This window comes from Leucoraja erinacea, chromosome 15 (genome assembly GCF_028641065.1).
Source record: "Leucoraja erinacea ecotype New England chromosome 15, Leri_hhj_1, whole genome shotgun sequence".
Taxonomy (NCBI): Eukaryota; Metazoa; Chordata; class Chondrichthyes; order Rajiformes; family Rajidae; genus Leucoraja; species Leucoraja erinaceus.
The window spans coordinates 16,108,048-16,128,394 of record NC_073391.1 but is presented as its reverse complement, the minus strand read 5'-3'; the positions used below and the strand labels follow the sequence as shown (position 1 = coordinate 16,128,394).

At 37.8% G+C, this 20,347-nt stretch overlaps 1 protein-coding gene and 1 long non-coding RNA gene across 2 annotated transcripts; one reads left to right on the top strand and one right to left on the bottom strand.

The window, feature by feature from the left end:
* The first annotated feature begins 1,640 nt into the window (after positions 1-1,640).
* Positions 1,641-20,309, top strand: LOC129703984 (uncharacterized). Its single transcript, XR_008724668.1, has 3 exons — positions 1,641-1,736; positions 14,194-18,805; positions 19,736-20,309. It is a non-coding gene; the product is annotated as an uncharacterized LOC129703984 (long non-coding RNA).
* nkx1.2la (NK1 transcription factor related 2-like,a) lies at positions 12,201-16,240 on the bottom strand. The gene is made up of 2 exons (XM_055646759.1): positions 16,003-16,240; positions 12,201-13,082 (listed from the first exon to the last, which is right to left on the bottom strand). Exons 1-2 carry the CDS (start codon positions 16,238-16,240, stop codon positions 12,460-12,462), a joined length of 861 nt encoding a protein of 286 aa, XP_055502734.1. The 3' UTR covers positions 12,201-12,459.
* Positions 20,310-20,347: the final 38 nt, after the last annotated feature.

Here is a 20,347-nt window from a genome sequence, read left to right as displayed (position 1 = left end):
AATAACAAAAAAAAAAGGTTTGGAGATGTTGCGGTGGCGTGCAACACGCCGAGGAGGTACACGGAGACACGAGAGCCTTGCAGGTGTCGGAGGGGAATGGACACGACGTTTAGTGTCATGGAGGGCAGACGCGAGAAGAAGGTTTGGGCCAAGGACTGGCAAGCGAAGGAAGGATCCAGGTGAGGAGGCGTTGATTGGCAAATGAGTGAGGACAAAAGTTGGAGAGTGACCAGGTAATATGAGGGAGAGACAAAATGGGTGCATTTGGTGGAATCTCATAAGGAAGGAAGATATGCAGTGTAGAAGAGAAAGAGTGGGATAGAACTGAAATTGAAGAATTCAATATTCATGCCATTGGGTTGTAGGCTACCCACGTCCAATGATTCGATTGTACTTCATTGTCACGTGTACCTAGGTACAGTAAAAACAATGTGTATACCATTCAGTAAAGATTTTACTATACATAAGCACAATCATACTTTTAAGTACAAGAGTAGAAAAATAGGAGGTAATCACAAAATGCTGGGGTAACTCAGCGGGACAGGCAGCATCTTTGGAGAGAAGGAAATGGGTGATGTGTTGGGTCAAGAACCTTAAGACAAATATAGAAGAGAGAATATAGAAGAACAGTAGATTACACAGAGGGAGTACACAACAATCGCCACATTTCTGGCGCCAATTTATGTCCTTCAAGTTTCAAAGTTCTTGAAAACGTAAAGTCTTAACTTGGCCTTTTGGCCCATTGTCAGAGCAAAGGCACTGTGCCTAAGTTGCAAGAATGAGCCTGGTCAGAAAATGATGGCGATGACCTCTGTTGCTCTATAGTACTGCAGACCACATCCAATCACACACTCATCTGACCTCTGGGGCCTCCAGCAGCACCTGATCCAATCACGCCCCCCGATCCATCACTCGCCTCCCACAGCCACAACTCTGACATCGGGCACCTCCTGCAGCCAACCTCGGAATACTCTCAGTGCCTATTGGTATCCCAATACTCGAAATGTCGCCTATTTCCTTCGCTCCATAGATGTTGCCTCACCCGCTGAGTTTCTCCAGGATTGATTTAAATGAAGTGAGCAGAACCAAAAGAAAAGTTGTTGGGGGGGAGGGAGGACAAGATATGACAGATGGAGTAGAATGTTAGTTGAGGGGGGAATAGGTTGGGTCTATGTTCTGTTCTAGGATGAAATGGACGGCCCTGAGGTGTACCTGATTGGAGATGAACGTGTATAAGGGACCAGACATCCATGGTAAAGGTGACGCACTGGGAGACAAGAAATTGGAAGTTGTGAAAGTGGTGGAGTGCTTGTGAGATATCCTGGATGACCAGACAAGGGAGGACAAGATAAAGTATGAGGGGATGTTTTTAGTGGGGAACAACAGGCAGAAACCATGCCCCTAAAATTGCGCCTAATGCCATGCGCCTAATTTATGGATTCATCGGAGACACAATCGGGAGATTAGGCAGTTCATTACCAACTAAAGATCAATTTAAAGCTTACAATAGCAAAAAAAGGAGAGCTGCTGAAGGAATTCAATAATCAAGCAGTTTCTGAGGAGGGAAACGGACAGCTGATGTTTTGGGTTGAAACCTTTCAACATTTGTGCCACACAGGAATCAAGCAAAATCTTTATCCTAGTAGAGTCATGCTGCCGCCACTTCTACACATGCAGTGGCATTGCACTAGCCAAGCACATCACCCATCAAGAGCCCGGGATTATTTATGAGAAATGTAAGCAATATTTAGCCATCTAAATATTGAGGCCACAACACCAAATTAGAAACTGGTGTATTTTTCGTAAATGACTCCCGAGAACTTTTACCTACCTGCAAGGTGAAGATCAGAACAGGCAGTGGCGTGCTATGTAGGCTGTTAAAATAAAATCACATTCAATTAAAGTTCAGCTCTACTAATATACCGTATAGTGGAAGATAGTAGGCAATGAAACAATTTAGTAGGAGGAGGATACTCCATGAATGTTCCCATCATCAAAAATAGCAGAGCCCAGCATCTGAGTGTCTCGGACAAAGCTGAAGTATTTGCAAAAATCCTCAGCCAGATATGCCAAATAGATGTTTCACGTCTTTCCAAGGTTCTCACTATCAAATAAGTTAGTATTCATCAAATCAAGTTCACTCCCTCTGAAATAAATGAACACATTGCATATAAGAAGAAGTAAAAGATGACGAATGCTTGGAACTAAATGTATCGATGGCATTAAGTCACAGACTTTTTGAGGAAATCGTGTTACTGTAAAACATAATTGTGCACTTCCGTTGAGCAGCACCAAAAAATATTCTCCATTGAATTCCATAAACCATTCCTCTGCCCACTTGCCCAACTGATCAAGATTTTGCTGTAATTTTTGATAACCATCTTGGCTATCTACGATACCACCCGCTTTTGTGTCATTGCAAACTTACTAATCATGCCTTGTACATTTTCATACAAATCATTGATATAAACCACAAAAGCAATTGGCCCAGTACTGATCCCCAAGGCACACTACCAGTCACAAGCCTCCAGTCTGAAAAACAACCTTCCACAATCACTGATTCCTTCCATGAAGCCAATTTACTATTAATTCAGCTAGCTGTCCCTGGATCCTATGCAATCTTATCTTCCAAAGCAGTATACCAGGACGGAACCTTAATAAATGCCTTGCTGAAGTCCATATAAACAACATCTACAGCTTCGTAAGACTCAATCCCTGTCCATATCCTATGCCTCAGAATCCTTTCCAGTAACATGTCCATCACAGATGTTTGGCTCACTGGTCTATAGTTCCCAGGCTTTTCCTTGCAGCCCTTTGTTAAATAGAGGCACAGCATTATCCATCTTCTAATCATCTGGCACCTCACCCATGCCTAATGATGATTCATATATAGCTAGGGCTCTTGCAATTTCTTTTCCAGCCTCCCACAGTGTACTTGGATATTTCATACACCTTAGGATGTCCAGTACCTCCTCGACTGTAGTACGGTCTGTCCTCAAGACATCTCCAAGTTCCCCAGTCTTCATGTCTTTCTCCACAACAAAGAAGTATCATTGAAGCCCTTGCCCATCTCCTGCGGCTCCACACAGATGACCGCATTGTTTCTGAGAGATCCTATTCTCTCTCTAGTTACCTTTTGTCACTTAATGTACATAAAATCTCTTTAGATTTTCCATAACATTACCTGCCAGAGCTATCTTCCGCCACCCTTTTGCTCGCAAGTTTTAAGTATGCTCTTCTTTTCCTGAAACTCCTCCAGGGATACTCTTGATCCCAGCTGCCTATTCCTGTCCCATTGCCTCTTTTTTCCTGACCAGACAGTCAATTTTTCTTGTCATCCAGGATTCCTTACTCCCACCTGCTTTGCCCTTCGCTCTAACAGGAACATGCTGGTCCTAAACTCTTGTCATCAAGCTTTTAAAAGCATCCCGCTCCTACTACAATCAACTTGAGATGGGTACAGAGTGGCAAAGTAGAATCAAGCAAGAGAACAGAAGGATGAAAGAGGAGCAGGAGAGATGAAAATGATAAAGAAGGGTGCATTTATTTCTTCTCATGTTTTGTAGCTGAGCTTTCCTTGTCATCTTCCATTGGTCCACATTGGTGCCAGCCTGATTTCAGTTTTCTGTGTTTATTGATTGCCTTTTATAATTATCTTTGTTGCTCAAAGACTGAGGACTGTTTAGAAATCTGACAGCACTTTTCTGTCAGTGGACTATTATTGAAGTATCATCTGTGTTATGATATAAGAAATATGATATGCAATTCTTGCACAGAGTTGAATCATCATACAAAGGCATTGGTTAAGAGTAAATGCTTAAACCGCCCTCCGTTTTCCTTCAAATAATAGTACTAAGGCATTTTAATGTCCATCAGAATGGTAAGATTGAAATCTCATTTGAAAATTATTGCAAATCTGACAATGAAATATTCCCTCAACAGTCCTTTAGCCTTCTTTATTTACATGTGTCTGTAGAAAGAATAAAGAAGTGACGTTAATTAGATAGCCCAAAATGCCAGGACTGCCACGGTGAACTATATTATCTTTTTCCTGAGGTGTCGAGTGCTAAACTGTAGATCCATGAATCTGTACATTACATTCAGACAGCTTTTGACAAATGGGAATAAATTCAAAAGGCATATTGGCAGGAACCTGAATGAGCGGGGCATGGAGGGATATGGAATTGATTCAGGCAAGTGAGACTACATAGATAGGCATGGAGGCACGGTGATCAGCATGGGCACGGTGGTTCGAAGAGCTGTACAACTCGATGGCTCTATAAAACCACTGATTGCATTTGTAACATTTCCATCATCTGCAATTAATTATATTCATGTAATTTACAAATGGGTTAACATACTGAAAGAAAATATGTACATATGAATGATTCACAACATCCTGAGGGGATTTGTTAAGTATCAAAGCTTTGTTCCAACACTTCCTTCTGATTTGAATTAATGACATTGGTTTTTGTCTTTGGCTTTCCTTTCTTTACCTTTTTTTAAATCCTTTTATGGCTTCATCAAACACTTTATACCATACATTGTTGTTAATGGTATTGGCAAATAGTTGCTAATTGTAGCTGCATTTCTGTTATTGGAAACATTTTATATGTTATGTTATCCAAGAACTAATTGCAACATTTCCCCTGTGATCACAGTATTTAATATAATTGGATTTTATAAACAAAATAAACATAATAAAACTTTAAAAACAAACACAACATTACCTTCTAGAAAGGTCCAAGTAACAAGTCAACCTTTTGTCATCCAATCATTGTCATTTTAAATTATATCAATTAGAATATCTGACATGGCTACAAAGAAAGGGTCAGCTTTATTATTCATTATTGCGCCACATACTGGGCAGAAAACAAATAATCCATTGTAAGGTCAAAAAGCTTTTCTTGCTAAAGGTTACTAGTGGAATACAGTGCCCTCCATAATGTATGGGACAAAGAACCGCCATTCATTTATTTATTTGCCTGTGTACTCCACAATTTGAGATATGTAATAGAAAAAAATCACATGTAGTTAAAGGGCACATTGTCAGATTTTAATAAAGGCCATTTTTATACATTTTAGTTTCACCATGTAGAAACTACAGCAGTTTTATACATAGTCCCCCCCATTTCAGGGCACCATCATGTTTGGGACACAGCAATGTCATGCAAATGAAAGTAGTCATGTTTAGTATTTTGTTGCATATAATGCATGTAATGACTACTTGAAGTCTGTGATTCATGGACATCACCAGTTGCTGGGTGTCTTCTCTGGTGATGCTCTGCCAGGCCTGTATCGCAGCCATCTTTAGCATTGCTTGTTTTGGGGGCTAATCCCCTTCAGTTTTCTCTTCAGCATATAAAACGCATGCTGAATTGGGTTCAGATCGAGTGATTGACTTGGCCACTCAACAATTGAGCATTTTTTAGCTTTGTTGCTTTAGCAGTATGTTTGGGATAATTGTCTTGCTGTAGAATGAACCACCGGCCAATGAGTTTCAAGGAATCTGTTTGAACTTGAGCAGATAGGATGTGTCTAAATACTTCAGAATTCATTATGCTACTAACATCGGCAGTTGTGTCATCAATGAAGATAAGTAAGCCAGTACCTTTAGCAGCCATAAATGCCTTGGCCATAACACCCCCACCACCGTGTTTCACAGATGAGGTTGTATGCTTTAGATCTTGGGCAGTTCCTTCTCTCCTCTATACTTTGTCCTTGTCATCACTCTGATATAAATTAATCTCCGTCTCATCTATCCACATGACGTTTTTCCAGAAATGTGGTTGCTGTTTTAAGTACTTCTTGGCAAACTGTAACCTGGCCATCTTATTTTTGCAGCTAACCAGTGGTTTGGATCTTGCAGTGTAGCCTCTGCATTTCTGTTCATAGAGCCTTCTGCAGACAGTGGTCATTGACAAATCCACATCTGACTGCTAAAGAGTGTTTCAGATCTGTCGGACAGATGTTTGGGAAATTTTCTTTATTATAGAGAGAATTCTTCTGTCATCAGCTGTGACGGTCTTCCTTCTCCTGCCAGTACATTTGCGATTAGTTAGCTCACCAGTGCTCTCTTTCTTCTTAATGATTTTCCAAACAGTTGATTTTGGCAAGCCTAAGATTTGGCTGATGTCTCTAACAATTTTATTCTTGTTTCTCAGTCTCATAATGGCTTCTTTGACTTTCATTGGCACAACATTGGTCCTCATGTTGAAACAGCATACAAGTTTCCAAAGGTGATGGAAAGACTAGAGAAAAGACTAGGTGCTGAGAGCTCTCTTATACCTGCGTTAAGGAGGCATTTAAACACACTTGAGCAATTACAAACACATGTGAAGCCATATGTCCTAAACATTATGGTGCCCTGAAATGGTGGGACTATGTATAAACACAGCTGAAAAAGCTATTAAAATCTGACAATGTGCACTTTAACCACATGTGATTTTTTCTATTACAAATCTCAAATTGTGGAGTACAGAGGCAAATAAATAAATGATGGTATTTGTCCCAAAAATTATGGAGGGCACTGTAATCCTAGGAATTGAAGTGCACTCCAAAGGATTTATTTAAACAATGTTATGTAGTGAATAAAGTATTTGCTACCTTACCACCTGGCGATTGATCAAATATTACTTGTTTAAATACACAATATGCATTATGAGTATGGACTCAAAAAACCTGCTACTGATCTGTGGCATCTATTGGGATGGTTGGGGGGGGGGGGGGGGGGGGTAAGGGTAATGGGAGTATGGCTTTGGAGCATGGGTTTAAGAATTAGGATGGGCAGAGACATTGGGTGGTGTTTGGAAGGTAGCCAGAGACATTAGGGATTGAGGGGGAAGGCATTTGGGAACACTATCAGGAGAGTGATCTGGTGTAATTTCAAGTAAGGGATCAATGGAGAGGCTGACATGTTTGTTGAAGGCTGGGGTGTGTTTTCACAGGCAGTGGTGAAAGTGTTGGGAATTTTACAACTTGGATGGTGGATGGGGCAATTGGTGCGGTACCAAAAGTGTCTGTGAGCTTTGTCGCTAATGATTCAGACACCTAAATGCAGGACTCTAAATCACTTTTGGCCAATTTAACCATTTTATCTCAAGAATGCCTTGCAATAAGTGCATCCAAGAGAATTCAGATAAAGTTCCTCTGCGACTTGTTGCATGGGGATTGGCATCTTCAAGTATATTCCTTATATGTTGTTTCAGAGTTGTAAGGATGATTCACATCTCATGACAAGAATACCTAGTCAAATTTCATTATAGGGATGAATAGAGATGTTGCCTGACCTGCTGAGTTCTCCAGCACTTTGTCTTTTTTTTGGTAAACCAGCATCTGTAGTTCCTTGCTTCTTCATTATATGCTTAATTTATCCTTAAAAAACAAAAGCTGTTTACTTCAAATTAAATTTATTTATTTATTTATTTTATTATTTATTTCGAACAGAATAAAAGAATAAAAAGCAAGTGTGAAACAGTATACAAAAAACAAAACAAAAATATTTATAAAGAGTCATAAAAATATCTATAAATAAATGAAATCGTAGGTGTCCGAAATTGATTTTCATTTGCATTACATTGAAAAATTGAATTATCTGACATAAGCCTTATTTTGAACACTTGACTATTGCAATGCTAACAGGCTTCCAGTTATCAAAAGCCACTGTGTTTGTGTGAATATAAAAAAGAATCAACTAAGCTGTTGTGATTCTCATGTGTTTAAGAGGGAAAAAAACCAAAGAATGTATTCATTCGTTCACATTTTGCCTTTGAAGTCTCTTTCAAGGCATCCCAAAATGCTTAAAAGCCAATTAATTATAATTAACATTGTTGATGCGAAAACACTGGGCAAAAGTATCCAAAAGAGCAGTGTTTTAATTCTTAATGCTATTGAATTTGGGTGTAACTATTGATCATGGCCCCATGAACAATTTCCATTTCTGTGGAATATGTTGTGCTCACCAATGAGATCAGACTGAGTCCCAGGCTAATTACTCATCCAATTGCTAGTCCCAGTGGCAGCAAAGAAGTGATAGTATATTGACCAGTGCACCTGGTGAAGATTGTCAGTCAGTCAGTCAGTCAGTCTTCTACAAAATTCCTCGACAATTGTAATTATTTAAGAAATTCAACCTGTTTCCCATTGTTTAGTTTCCTGGTGTAGTATCTTAGTCTTGCAATTATTCTCAGATGAAATATTTTCTGCAACTAATCCAGAATAAGGGGGACAAGTAGAAATGTATTTTTTAAAAGTTGACATTGAGTGAGTTTGTTATATATTTTGTAACGTGAGACGTTAGTTCTATAGTAATGGTCCACTGCTTCTTTTTTACATCAAAGCAAGTGTTCAGCTCATGATTCAACATATTAACTTTGTTGCATTGTAGGTGTTAATTCATTCATTATTTATTTTACAAGGAGCAGTAAAAACTATGGCTTTAGCTTTTCAAAAGTACTTTTATTAGTATTATTCTCCACGATCTACAACTGATCCACAATCTTTATCCTACCTCCACTTCTGCACCAAACATTGCTCCTCCATTATCCTTGCTTAATTCCCAAAGACTTCACAATGAAAGTCACTTTTTGTAGTCACACAGCCAATGATTTTCTTGATGGATTGCAGGCTGCATGCATTAATATCACTGTGAATTAATCAGATAATACTTTGGGATTTTCTTCCAGAAATAATGTGAAAACTACTTAGATAAGTTATTTTGTTCTTTATTAAATATCCTTCTCCAAGTTTATACCATTTGTATTGTAGACAGTTTAGTTTAGTTTGGAGATACAGCAAGGAAACAGGCCCTTCGGCCCACTGGGTCCGCGCGGACCAGTGATTCCCGCTCATTAACACAACCCTACACAAGTTGTTACACAATTAGCCGACAAACCTGTAGGTTTTTTAAGTGTAGGAGGAAGCCAATACAGGTCACGCGGAGAACATAAATAATCCCTCCGAGAAGGCCCACGCAGGTCACGGGGAGAACATACAAATTCCCTACAGACAGCACCCATAGTCAGGATCGAACCCGGGTCTCTGGCGCTACAAGCGCTGTAAGGCAGCAACTCTTCTGCTGCACCACCGTGCTGCCCAGTTTCGCAAATTACAAGATAATCTAACTATTTTTAGGCTGCATCAAACTAGTTGATCTCTTGGGTCCAGAGGGCACAGATATACATTTGTGTGCTCCTATAATAATAGTTAGGAACGCCAGAACAAAAGGCATGACTAAAGAGATATTTTCAATGAGAACTGCTGGACAAAGGAGGTGGCCTGATGAAGGATCTTTGACCTGAAATATTAAATCCATTACTCTTTATAAAGTGGCTGCTTAACGTGTTGACTAATACCAGCATTTTCTGTTTTATTTCAGATTTTCAACAATATCTATTGCTATCTCCATGGGCAGTCTTATTATGCATTTTTCTTCCAATAGCCAGGACAGATTCCAGCTGTTTACTTGCTCTAATAAATGTATGAACGAATGTAGAATAAACAATATTAACTTTTTTTTTAAATTTCAGAGTGGTCTTAATATTCTCTCAAAGCCTGAGGTTTGAAGGGGGGGGGGGGGGGGAGGATTGATTCCACAAAACTTTATGGATTAGGGGAGCTGTTAATGAGATAGGTTTTCACAGACTTGACCATATGAAAATGGTAGTGACTCAATGATGTTTGCCAAAACATGATATTTTGCTAGATGCTGCAACAATACTAGCCAGATGCCTACAAAGGTCGTAATTGAATTTTATTTATGATTAACAAACTTGACCATATGAAAATGGTGTGACTCTTGTTTGCCAAAAGAAGCTAGTCAAAATACTAGGAGTTGTAATCCCCCAGAGTGGTGTGCACAACATAATGAAGTGAATTCAAGATGTTGTGCGTTAGAAGACAGTAGTACATCCAAAATGCAATCTACTTCATGGAATTGCCACAGCAGTGGGAAAGAAAGGATGTAACACACCATAACTTATGCATTGAGAATACTTAAACTGTGGAATTAAATTGTTCAATAGAATTCGAAAACAAAAGAAACCAACTTGTAAGTAACATTTTATTAGCATTTAATATTTTTTTTATTTACAAATGGTGCTTTAATATTTCCTCACCATAGAGAAAGCATGATCAAAGTTAAAAATATTTTCAAAAATAGGTTGGATATTTTTAAACATATAGGATAGTTTCTCCTATCCTTACTTTGATTGGTAGCATATTTTCAGTTATTTTCTTGATAATGTTGGAAGGTTATTTTACTCTTTGTTCTCAATGGGTGCAGAAGATAAAATGACACTATGTGAGACTATCAAAGCAACTCTCCCAGTCAGCATGTAGGTCTCATTTGAAACCATCAAAATAGATTGGCTGATTTTTCAGCTCATTGATACTTATTAGACATTGATGTTTTTGTAAATGGTCTGCCAGTGCTTGTACAACCCAACAATGACAGCACCTGTGTGAAGTTATAATTAGCTTTGAGAATTTCTTAAGAATATGAAAACATCTCACCAAAACTCTGTTAATTTGGCTCAGGACTTCAGTGGTTGACAGATTTTTATTTTACCTCTGGGATGTTGTTCCTATTAATACCCATTTTAATACATAACACCACTTTTACTTATCTTTTTATTAAGGAAATGTAATACATTTTCCGATCAACTAAGTAACTGAGTTCCAAAGGTACATTGTTAAGAATCATTTGTAATCAGTAAAACTGAAGTCAAAAAACTTCTGACCTATTTCGCGAAAACACCTATTGTTTCGCTAAAGTGAATATACGTATTTTGTTTTCATTCATCCGAATAACTGATATGCAAATATGACCATGTGTATGATAATCATTCATTGATTATCATAGACATTATATAATTAAGGTAGATATTCATAATTTGTAAGCAAGATTAGCATTGCGAAGCAGTGAGGGTTAAAGGTGTTTCTTTACCTTAATAGCTGTAAACCATATATATATCCTGACATTTTTATCATCTAAAATTTGTTCAATACAAGCTTTTAGAGTGTCCATAACCCCACATCAATCAATTCACATTTATTTTCAAATGAAGGCTATGTCAAACATTGAGAAACATTGTCAGAAGTAAAATTAATCATGGAGAGAAATATCCTAAACAAATATTTATAAAAATGTAATATGGTTGCATAAGAAGATCCACCAGGAAGAAGGCCAAAGTGGAGGAACTGACTTTCTTCTGTCTTTAGAACTATAAATGATTACATTTATGAGCTGCAGTAACCCAACCCTCTTTCTTTATCATTTATAGTGAAACTGACGGGCTGAAAATCTAAAACTTACTTAAATCAAGATATTCAACATTAGCTCATAGAAAATATTGTATTTTTAATTATGGCAAAAGTTATTTGTCTCTTGCAAAGTAGTGTTTTGATTGCCAAAGCCAAATTCCCTTGAGCATCCAAGAATAAATTATGGATCTTCTCTGAATTTAAGTTGTTAATAAAATGATATGGACTCATTTTAATCAAGTTGTATTCTCGTGGTAGCAAAGTCCACGTAAAACCTTAGAATATCAGTATGGCGATATCATAAACTATTTTCCAGAAGGACAGAGTAATTTGAGCTACTCTTGGATGGCAAGTTCCTTTCTTGTTTCATTTTTTCGTAATCATAATTTATTAGCCAAGTATGTTTTGCAACATACGAGGAATTTGATTTGCCATACAGTCATACCAATAAAGACAAACAAGACCCAAATAAGTTTTTAACATGAACATCCACCACAGTGACTCCCCCACATTCCTCACTGTGATGGATGGCAAAAAAAGTTAAATCTTCTCTTCTTTGTTCTCCCGTGGTCGGACCACTCGAGCCTTCCATTATAATTTATAATTCCATTATATATTAACGATAGTGCCATATTCAGTGCATATCCATCCCATGAACCTCAGTATTTAATGCAGTTGTTTATTATCATGTGTATTTGTTCAATTTAATGAACAGAACATCCACATTGAATTTTTATACTTTTAGATCATTGTAACCAGACAATTGAAAATACTTAATATTCGGTAACAGTACTGAACAGTACAAAGGTATTGTTTACAGACTTTAGCACCAATGGACCCAGTACACAGGAGTGCCTGGTCCTTAGTTTCATAATCTTAGAATCATAATCTTAGCCTTAATAATGCTCCACCAAAGCCCAACAGAACATACGTTTCTTCTGATTCTGTCAGGTTTGTTTATTCTTACCTACAGATATTGAATTGGCATATTTCTTGTATATTGTTAAAACTCGGAACTTGTCTGTTTAAGGCTTTGAAACACTGCTTACAAATAAGTTATCATCAGTTGAGCTATTCAGTCCTCTTTAAGGTGATGATTATTTTATTACAAGATGGTTGTACAAAATGGTAGCTCAAGAAAGAAAATTGTTATTATGTTCGGTGTAAATAGTTACTTGAGATATACATATTTCGTTTTCATAAATGAGGTGCATAAAATGGTGTCAAGTAGGCAGAACTCAGGAAAGGAGACATCAAACCTGTAGTGGATGATACTAAAGGGACTGGTGTTGCTGTCTGGCAAATGACATTCCCTGCAGAGTAAGCCTGAAAGGTTGGAAAGCTGAGTGCACTTGGTCCAGGAGGACTTGGACTGATTAGCGACAGGCTTGTAGCTCCAGGCTGGATTGTGCTATCTGCTCCAGGATTCTGTTTCTTCCACTTTGTGCGTCTGTTTTGAAACCAGATTTTAACTTGTGTTTCTGTTAGGCTGAGGGCCAACGCAAGGTTGAGGCGTTCACATACTGATAGGTAACGCGTTGAGCGAAATTTATTCTCCAGAGCCACTAGTTGCTCATACGTAAAGGCAGTTCTAGCTCGTCTTGGTTTAGCACAGCCTGGTTCAGCTCGACGGCGTTTTTGTCTGGGTGCAGTATGATCGGACCTGGATTCCAACTCTGTGGGGGTATTCTGGTCATTGTCTAATTCAGGTTGTATGGAATCCTTATCCTTTTTAAATTGTTGAACTTTTCCATGGAATTCTGGAGATTCTTTTGAAGTATCAGCATTGGAATGTTTGCCTTGTTCCCAATCACTTCCATCTGCAAACAAACAGTTATAATGGTGTCAGATATGTGAATTTTGGAAATGTTAGTAGGCAATGGGAATGAGAGCCTGCATAGACTTAATGGGCCAAATTACATCCTTCTATATCATATGAAAATATGCAACAATCTTCCCACCCCACCTTCCCTTAGCTTTGTGTACTATTTGAAATGGTGTGTAAAATCTGATTTTCTACACCATTTAGATTCTCTGAATTCCCCAAACTGCTTTTATTTTAAACCAACCCCCAATTATTTTAGCTTTTCACACAGTTTAATCTAGATACTATATATCAGATTTTAGTATTTTTCTTCTATATTCTTGCAATTTTTGCTATATACTGCAGTTTTATTTATTACATGAATTTGTAGATATAACGCTTTCACATCTTTCAAATTCATGAAATATAACCATTGAACTTAATTTTTTAACATAATACAAAATCTATGAGGAAACCCACACAGTGAAGCACTGCATTCAGATAGCACAGATAAGTGAATATAGATGTGCTAGGAAGAAGGTAGGTGCAGGACTACATCCTTAGAGGAGGTCCAATAAAAAGGCAAGAGGAAATAGACAAGAACTGTGACACAAAAGCAAAATAAAAAAAGACAAATGGTTAAACAACCTAAAGTCACAATGACTCTGCTTGTAAACATTACAAGCGGGAAGACTTGAACAAACATGTTATGATTATGAGAGTAGAGTCCCAGTAGATATATTATCAACCACAAGGTACTGCTGTGAATTACAAACATGGTGTAATCAACTCCTCCATAGTTTCATTATCTCTTTTGCATCAATCCACCTCATATACAGTAAAGTTTAGCAGCTTCATACACAACCCATGCAAGTTTTATCGATCAGTTCCTACACCATATACTGATTTAAAGCTAATTTCAACCAACTGAAGTTTTTGGAAAATAAATTAACTTAGTTTCAATTTCTTTAAAATTAAGATGTTCGGTGACTATAACATATATACAAATGTTCAACTATGTTAAGGATTGGTAATGCAGGATCAATTTATCTTGAAGATGATCAAAATACCATATGTTACAATGCATTTTTATCTCCCAGTAAATAAAAACACGTTTTTTTTTTCAGCTCCCCCCACTACAAACAGCCTGAAGAAGGGTCCGAAACATCGCCTGTCGTTTCCCTCACTGATGCTGCCTGACCCGCCGAGTTACTCCAGTGCTTTGTGTTTCACTCAAGATTCATTGTTTCTACACTCATGTGCTTGCAATTTTTCTTTATTTCCCTGTTTTCTACTTAATTTCTATAAACAGATCAATATTCCTTGAACATAAATCAATTATTAATAATGACAATTATCTCAATTACAAATCTATTGATTTCTTATCAATCCTATAAAATACTCAACACTTGTATGTATTTGGTAGAACCTGGAATATACCGGGTTATATCGAAACGGTGGATCGGTTTCATGGACTATTTTCAAAGTTTAAAAGTGACTAACAATGAGCTAATGGACTTCCCACTGAAAATTACTCACGTGCTCAGAAATCAGAGATCAACTGTTTGCGAAATGCGCCCCAGAATTCGTCTAAAATCTGACCACTTTTAACAGCCTCTCTGCGAATTAGAGGGAGAGCACTGTCGGTATATAGAAGTGTTTTTAAATTCGGCATTGTGGCAAACTCTGATTGTTATTTTACCAGTAAAAGATCATGAAGTGCAAATCCGGATACGTTGGTGAGAGCACTGCCATTTAGCAACGCGTTTCTCCCAAGATTAAAAAAAGGGAAGTTTTGTTATTGACATAGTTTATCGTAGGCACTCGACTTGAGATGTAATAATGGATCACGGTATATTTTTGCTTGTTTAAAAGGAAAGTAAGGATGGCGTGTCTAAATGGGCTGATCGCATCCTGATTGGGACGAAACCAAACCCAACATCAAGCAGATAGAGAGTTGCCAGAGTATACACGAGAGGGTGTCCAAATCTACACCAGCCACGATGCGCAATTAGTCTCAGATTTTAACAGATCGATAATACCATCTATTAAAGGTAAGTTTTAATCGAAAAAATATTTGGACCTTCGATCTGCTTCAGACTCTCGTTTTCACGCTGTACCTGCAAGCTGCTGGAAGGAGATATGCACAAGTCAGTAATAGGATATCGATCATTTGAGCAGCGGCATCCTCTATGGGACGATTTAAACAATTACCCAGGCTCTCTCCCAGTGCCAATCATACCCAGCAAAGAGCTGTTATTGAACAACTGTAATTGTTTTTCAAGATATGGCCAGCAGTGTAAGTCATTTTTATGATTTCAGTGTATTTCGCGATAAGAACAAAAGAGGGAAGATATTAAATTAATATGCACTAATCATGAGAGAGTCTCATTTAAAATGAAACACAATTGTTTTGTTGTTTCTTATTCCAATACGTTTGCAGGGCAGATGTGGTTATGTAACTGTCCAAGTGCAGATACATTTTCCATAGGCTGAACCATCTCTACATTTAAAAATATATATATACACCAAATATGTCACGTATCTGACTCGTACTCTAATTGAGTTCAGTTTCTACTTTTGACCACGGTATAATGTATTAAAAAATAGACGCCGTCAATAAATGAAGACTTTTTTGCCCATAAAGTTAGAATGTTTCTTTTGAAAGCAATCTGTCAGTTTCATAAACTCAATCATTCCTGACTGTAGGTTGGTTTAGAGGCATATAGTTAGAAAGTAGATATGTTAATTATTCAATTAACAGCGTTATTTTTCGTTGGATAAATCGGGTACAATTACAGACTACAAGAGGTACAGAGTAAGATCTTTATAGATTTCAATAAAGTGCCTGCAAGTGGTCTAATTTTTTTTTTAAAGTAACTTTGGTACAATCTGCTGTCGTGGATTAAAAATAAGACCGTGCATCATTTACTTACCAGAGTCAGTGCCGATTTGGTTGCTGTTCTTTTCAGCACTCAGCTTTACTGTCTCCTTTAGAGCCTGTTCTGCACTGGAGACTACGGGCATATCACTGTTTTCATTTGGCCCTTTGTCTTGCAGCCCTTGTGCCTGGGATTTACCTGTAAATTTTTGGGGGTCGAGGATATCTATGATGGAGAAGGATATCTTGTGAGTAGGGCTCATCCCTTCCCCACTGTCCGAACACTCGAACATCGCCCTCTTCCACTTTCGATACTACCCAGTAGGTACGGCTTGTGTAGCTGTACAGATAAGACAGCGATTTTGTCACAAGTTGGCGCACAGAAGAATTCAGTTTGGAAGTAAAATAGGTTATCAAGAGACTCACAGTTCACACCTGACACCACAATCACTAGCTAATGCTTTAGGTTGGTGGCCATCAGTGGACAAAGAATTGATCCGTTATTAGGACTGCTCATCCGTTTGCCTTTAAAAGCAAATTGCAAAGCCTCGACATGAGGTGTAACCTCTGCTCCTGCGCTTGTATTGTGGGACTCCTCTCCGAGTGTGGAGCTGGTCTGTTGAATGCTTAGGTTCGTGACAGAGACTAATAGTATCGGTGCACGTGGTACAGAGCCCAGAAGCAAATCTCAGCTATTAACACTATAGAGACCTTTGGATATGCATGGACAGGTTCCGTACGCGTGATTACAATAATAGTTAGGCGAACTTCAAAAGAATTTCCATTGCCATTACAATAGATGAAATACAATGGTGTGTTTTATTTGCGGTCACTTAATTTCAGTTCCAGTGAATAATGAATGTGCGCAACCATGTCATATAAATGCGTATTATTGTTGTGGAATTTTGTTAATCTATCTATAACACGCTAGGGTGGATATTTAGTTCTGAATATTATTTAACAAACTACACTCTAATTGCAAAGGTGTGTAAGTTTAAGCAACGTAATAAAATATTTGCTATTAATTATGTTTTTTAGTTTTAAAGTTCCGTTGTAAATCAAGAGTGGCGAGCATGTCTTAATTAATTCACTTGCATACTGGCCGCACTCTTCCAAGTAAATATTTCGAAATTTCGTACTGCTTATTTAATCTTGGCACGATTAAGTTCTGGAGTACGATAGTCTGCTGCAAGGACAAAAGCCTTGATGACTATATACCTTCTGGGCAATAATTGGTGAGCAGTGAGATTTTAGTTTTGCAAAATGCCAAAGACGTTATTCTGCAATCTACGTGTAGATTTTCTTTAAGATAGCATAGATGCATTACAATATTTCTTCAGTACTTCAAATCTATAAATGGATGAAAATGAAGTGACTCGCCCTGAAGCAATACAAATGTTGATTTATTTCTGCCACATAAACTCACAATGCTTGTATTTACTGTTCTCTTTAACATTATACATAACTGGATGTGTATATCCGACTAGAATAATGTGCTTTCGAAATAACATTTAGAACATTCTTTTATTAGTAGTTTTTGTTCACGGATCTCCGTTTCTATTGAAGTGAAATGGGTTTACTTTGAAATAACCTGTGGATAACGTTTTAAACATTGAATAGAAATGTACTATATCCATTCGATCCAGCCCATTTGGGGGCGTCTTGCAAATCAGCGGAACAAATTCGTGTTGCACTTTAACCGTCCATCCGGTACTTCAATTATGCTCTTTTGTCCGCTATAATTACACGGATCTTTTTAAAAACATTATGTAGATCAAATAATTTGCATCTGGTAATACCTCAAGAGGCGTTTCTAGACCGATGGAAATGCAGAAAGCTAGAGGATATATCACATATCAATGCTATTACCATCCAGCACCCAGCTGCCGTTGCAAATAAAGTTTAAATCCAACCTTGCACGCACTTATGACTAATTTCTCCACACGTCCATTGTATTAAATGCAGCCACAAATGTGCCTTTGTACAATACTGTTATAAACTTTAATGTGTATGTGTTTATATAGCTTAATGTTGTAACGATATATATATATCGGAAGTGACTTATTTTAACCTTGATGCAGGCGATATTTGGGAATTGGTCTTTTCAACTCGTGCACCACAATGGACGATTCATAATCGCAGCGCCACTAAACCGACTAATAACATATCGCTCTATTACATCATTTCCATCAGACTATTTCAATAATAAGGATGACATATACATTTTATTTAGATTTTATGTCGTTCTTTCAAGATGAAGGGGACATCTAAAGTTCGAGGACTTTATGAATAGAATATGGAAGCTAGATATTCACGCCAGTGCGCGTTCTGCGGCCCAATGGAAGGATTGGACTTTGTTGGTGTTTTGCAGCAATAGGGAAATATAATATTCTATTCAAATAGAAATCGTAAGTGAAACCATGAAACAATCTCACACAGCAGGACTTGCCTAGAACTTCAAGTATCACGATAGTTATTAAGTAATAACAATGAATTAATTCAGTAAACATGAAAACCAGACTGCAATGGTCCATTGTTTCATTTTTGTGCTGATATTTTCTAGGATCCTTGGTTCCCGAGTAATACTTTAATTGTTTGTTTCCGTATCGTGTGCCGTATCGTATTGTTAAGATTAGTTTTTTTTAAACATTTAAAGTTGGGATATCCTACTATTATGGACAAGCTAGACCAAACAACAAGCCGTTCATCAAATTAGCTTTAATGTACAATGAATAACGATATTACCACTTTCCTTTTAAAGTCTATTTCCAGGCTTTAACTGCACAGGTGTGGACTACATACAGTGGAGGAAAGAACTGCAGGTGCTGGAACACAAAATGATGGAGTAATTCAGCGGGGTAGGTCGCACAACACTGCTGTCTGCCCAGCTGAGTTACTCCAGCATGGGCTACATACATGCTGATAGCCACTCTAAATGGCACAATTCATTCCTTTTTTTTCTTTGAATGTTGTTCTTCCGATCTAATTTTGACAGGCAGAACCCACTTTAGCAATCTGTCTGAAGAGATAACGATGATTATGCATAAATATCTGCTCTGACTTGAAAGCGAAGCGGGAATCGTTGACAATTCTTTGCCCCACCCCCAGATGCTGCACGACCCGCTGAGTTCCTCCAACTGTTTCATCTTTGCTCCAGATTCCAGTCCCTCGTGTCTCACTGTTTATTTGTTGCTCTGGGTGGATTTTCCTATTAGAAAATCAATTAATTAATAGTACACAGTGTGCTCGAGTAATTCAGTGGGCCAGGCAGCATCTCTGGAGGATATGGATAGGTTATGTTTCTGAAGAAGGGTCTGAAAAGAGATCCAAATCCGAAATAACGCCTACCCATGTCCTCCGGAGATGATGCATGACCCTCCGAGTTACTCGCAACACTTTGTGCTCTTACTAAAATTCCAGCATCCTTTTGTCTCATTTAATTAATAACGTCCATTAAAGCTATTCTCTACACGAATCAACATTTGGTTTTAAAACGTTTGACAATCATTGTGCAAATTCACCACAGTTGAAATGGATTCTCGTAAGACTACAACTAAAAATCAATGCAAGTTGCCTTTTGGAGGAATAGCATTTCCTTGTCCCGTTTTCATGATGCTATACCGAGTCTCCAGTCTGTTTACGGTGATGTAATTTATTTCATGAAATAAGTTCCTTACAACACCCATTACGTTGTTCAATTAGACCAAATTATGGTTTGTGTTCTGCAATGATGCTTTTAAAAGCAATAAAAGTATGTTTCCTAAAGTTTTTTTGTTTTGTGTTTGCAGAATTGCGGTGAAATGTCCTGCCTTTTGGCAGTTTTAAGTAGCTTTCCCATGGCAAAGGATTAGAATTCAATGTGAGTGCTGTCTTTAAATTGCTTTGACGCCAGGTGGGATTCAGACCTGACCTGTCCTGATGGCAGCTGATGGCTTGAAACAAGCTGGAATCAATATTCACAGCGGGTGTCCTCTGCTGATAAGACTGTCCAAGACAATGTTCACTATCAAAGTAGACAGCTGAGATATTACACTATTAAAGATGTTGTTTAAAATAACTTGTTCAATCTCCAATTCTTACTAATGAGTTTTACAGTATAGATTATATCTGCAAGAAGATAGAACCCTTACAAACAGCAATAGGCGAACGCTTAGAAATTACGTTCCGAAGATTCCAAAAGAAATAGTTCAGAGGCGAAACGCATTGTAGTATGACATAACTTGGTGAGAATGATGCGTGTAGCGATTCTATTAGTAGCTGAATAGTTGCTCGTTGATTCTAGATAAAAATCATTAGTGGAGAAACGATAAGAAGCAGTCCTGTTAATTACCATAAAATGATTGATTACGTATTTATAGATAACTTAATTAAATTTCGCTCCCTATTTAACAGCTACTTCT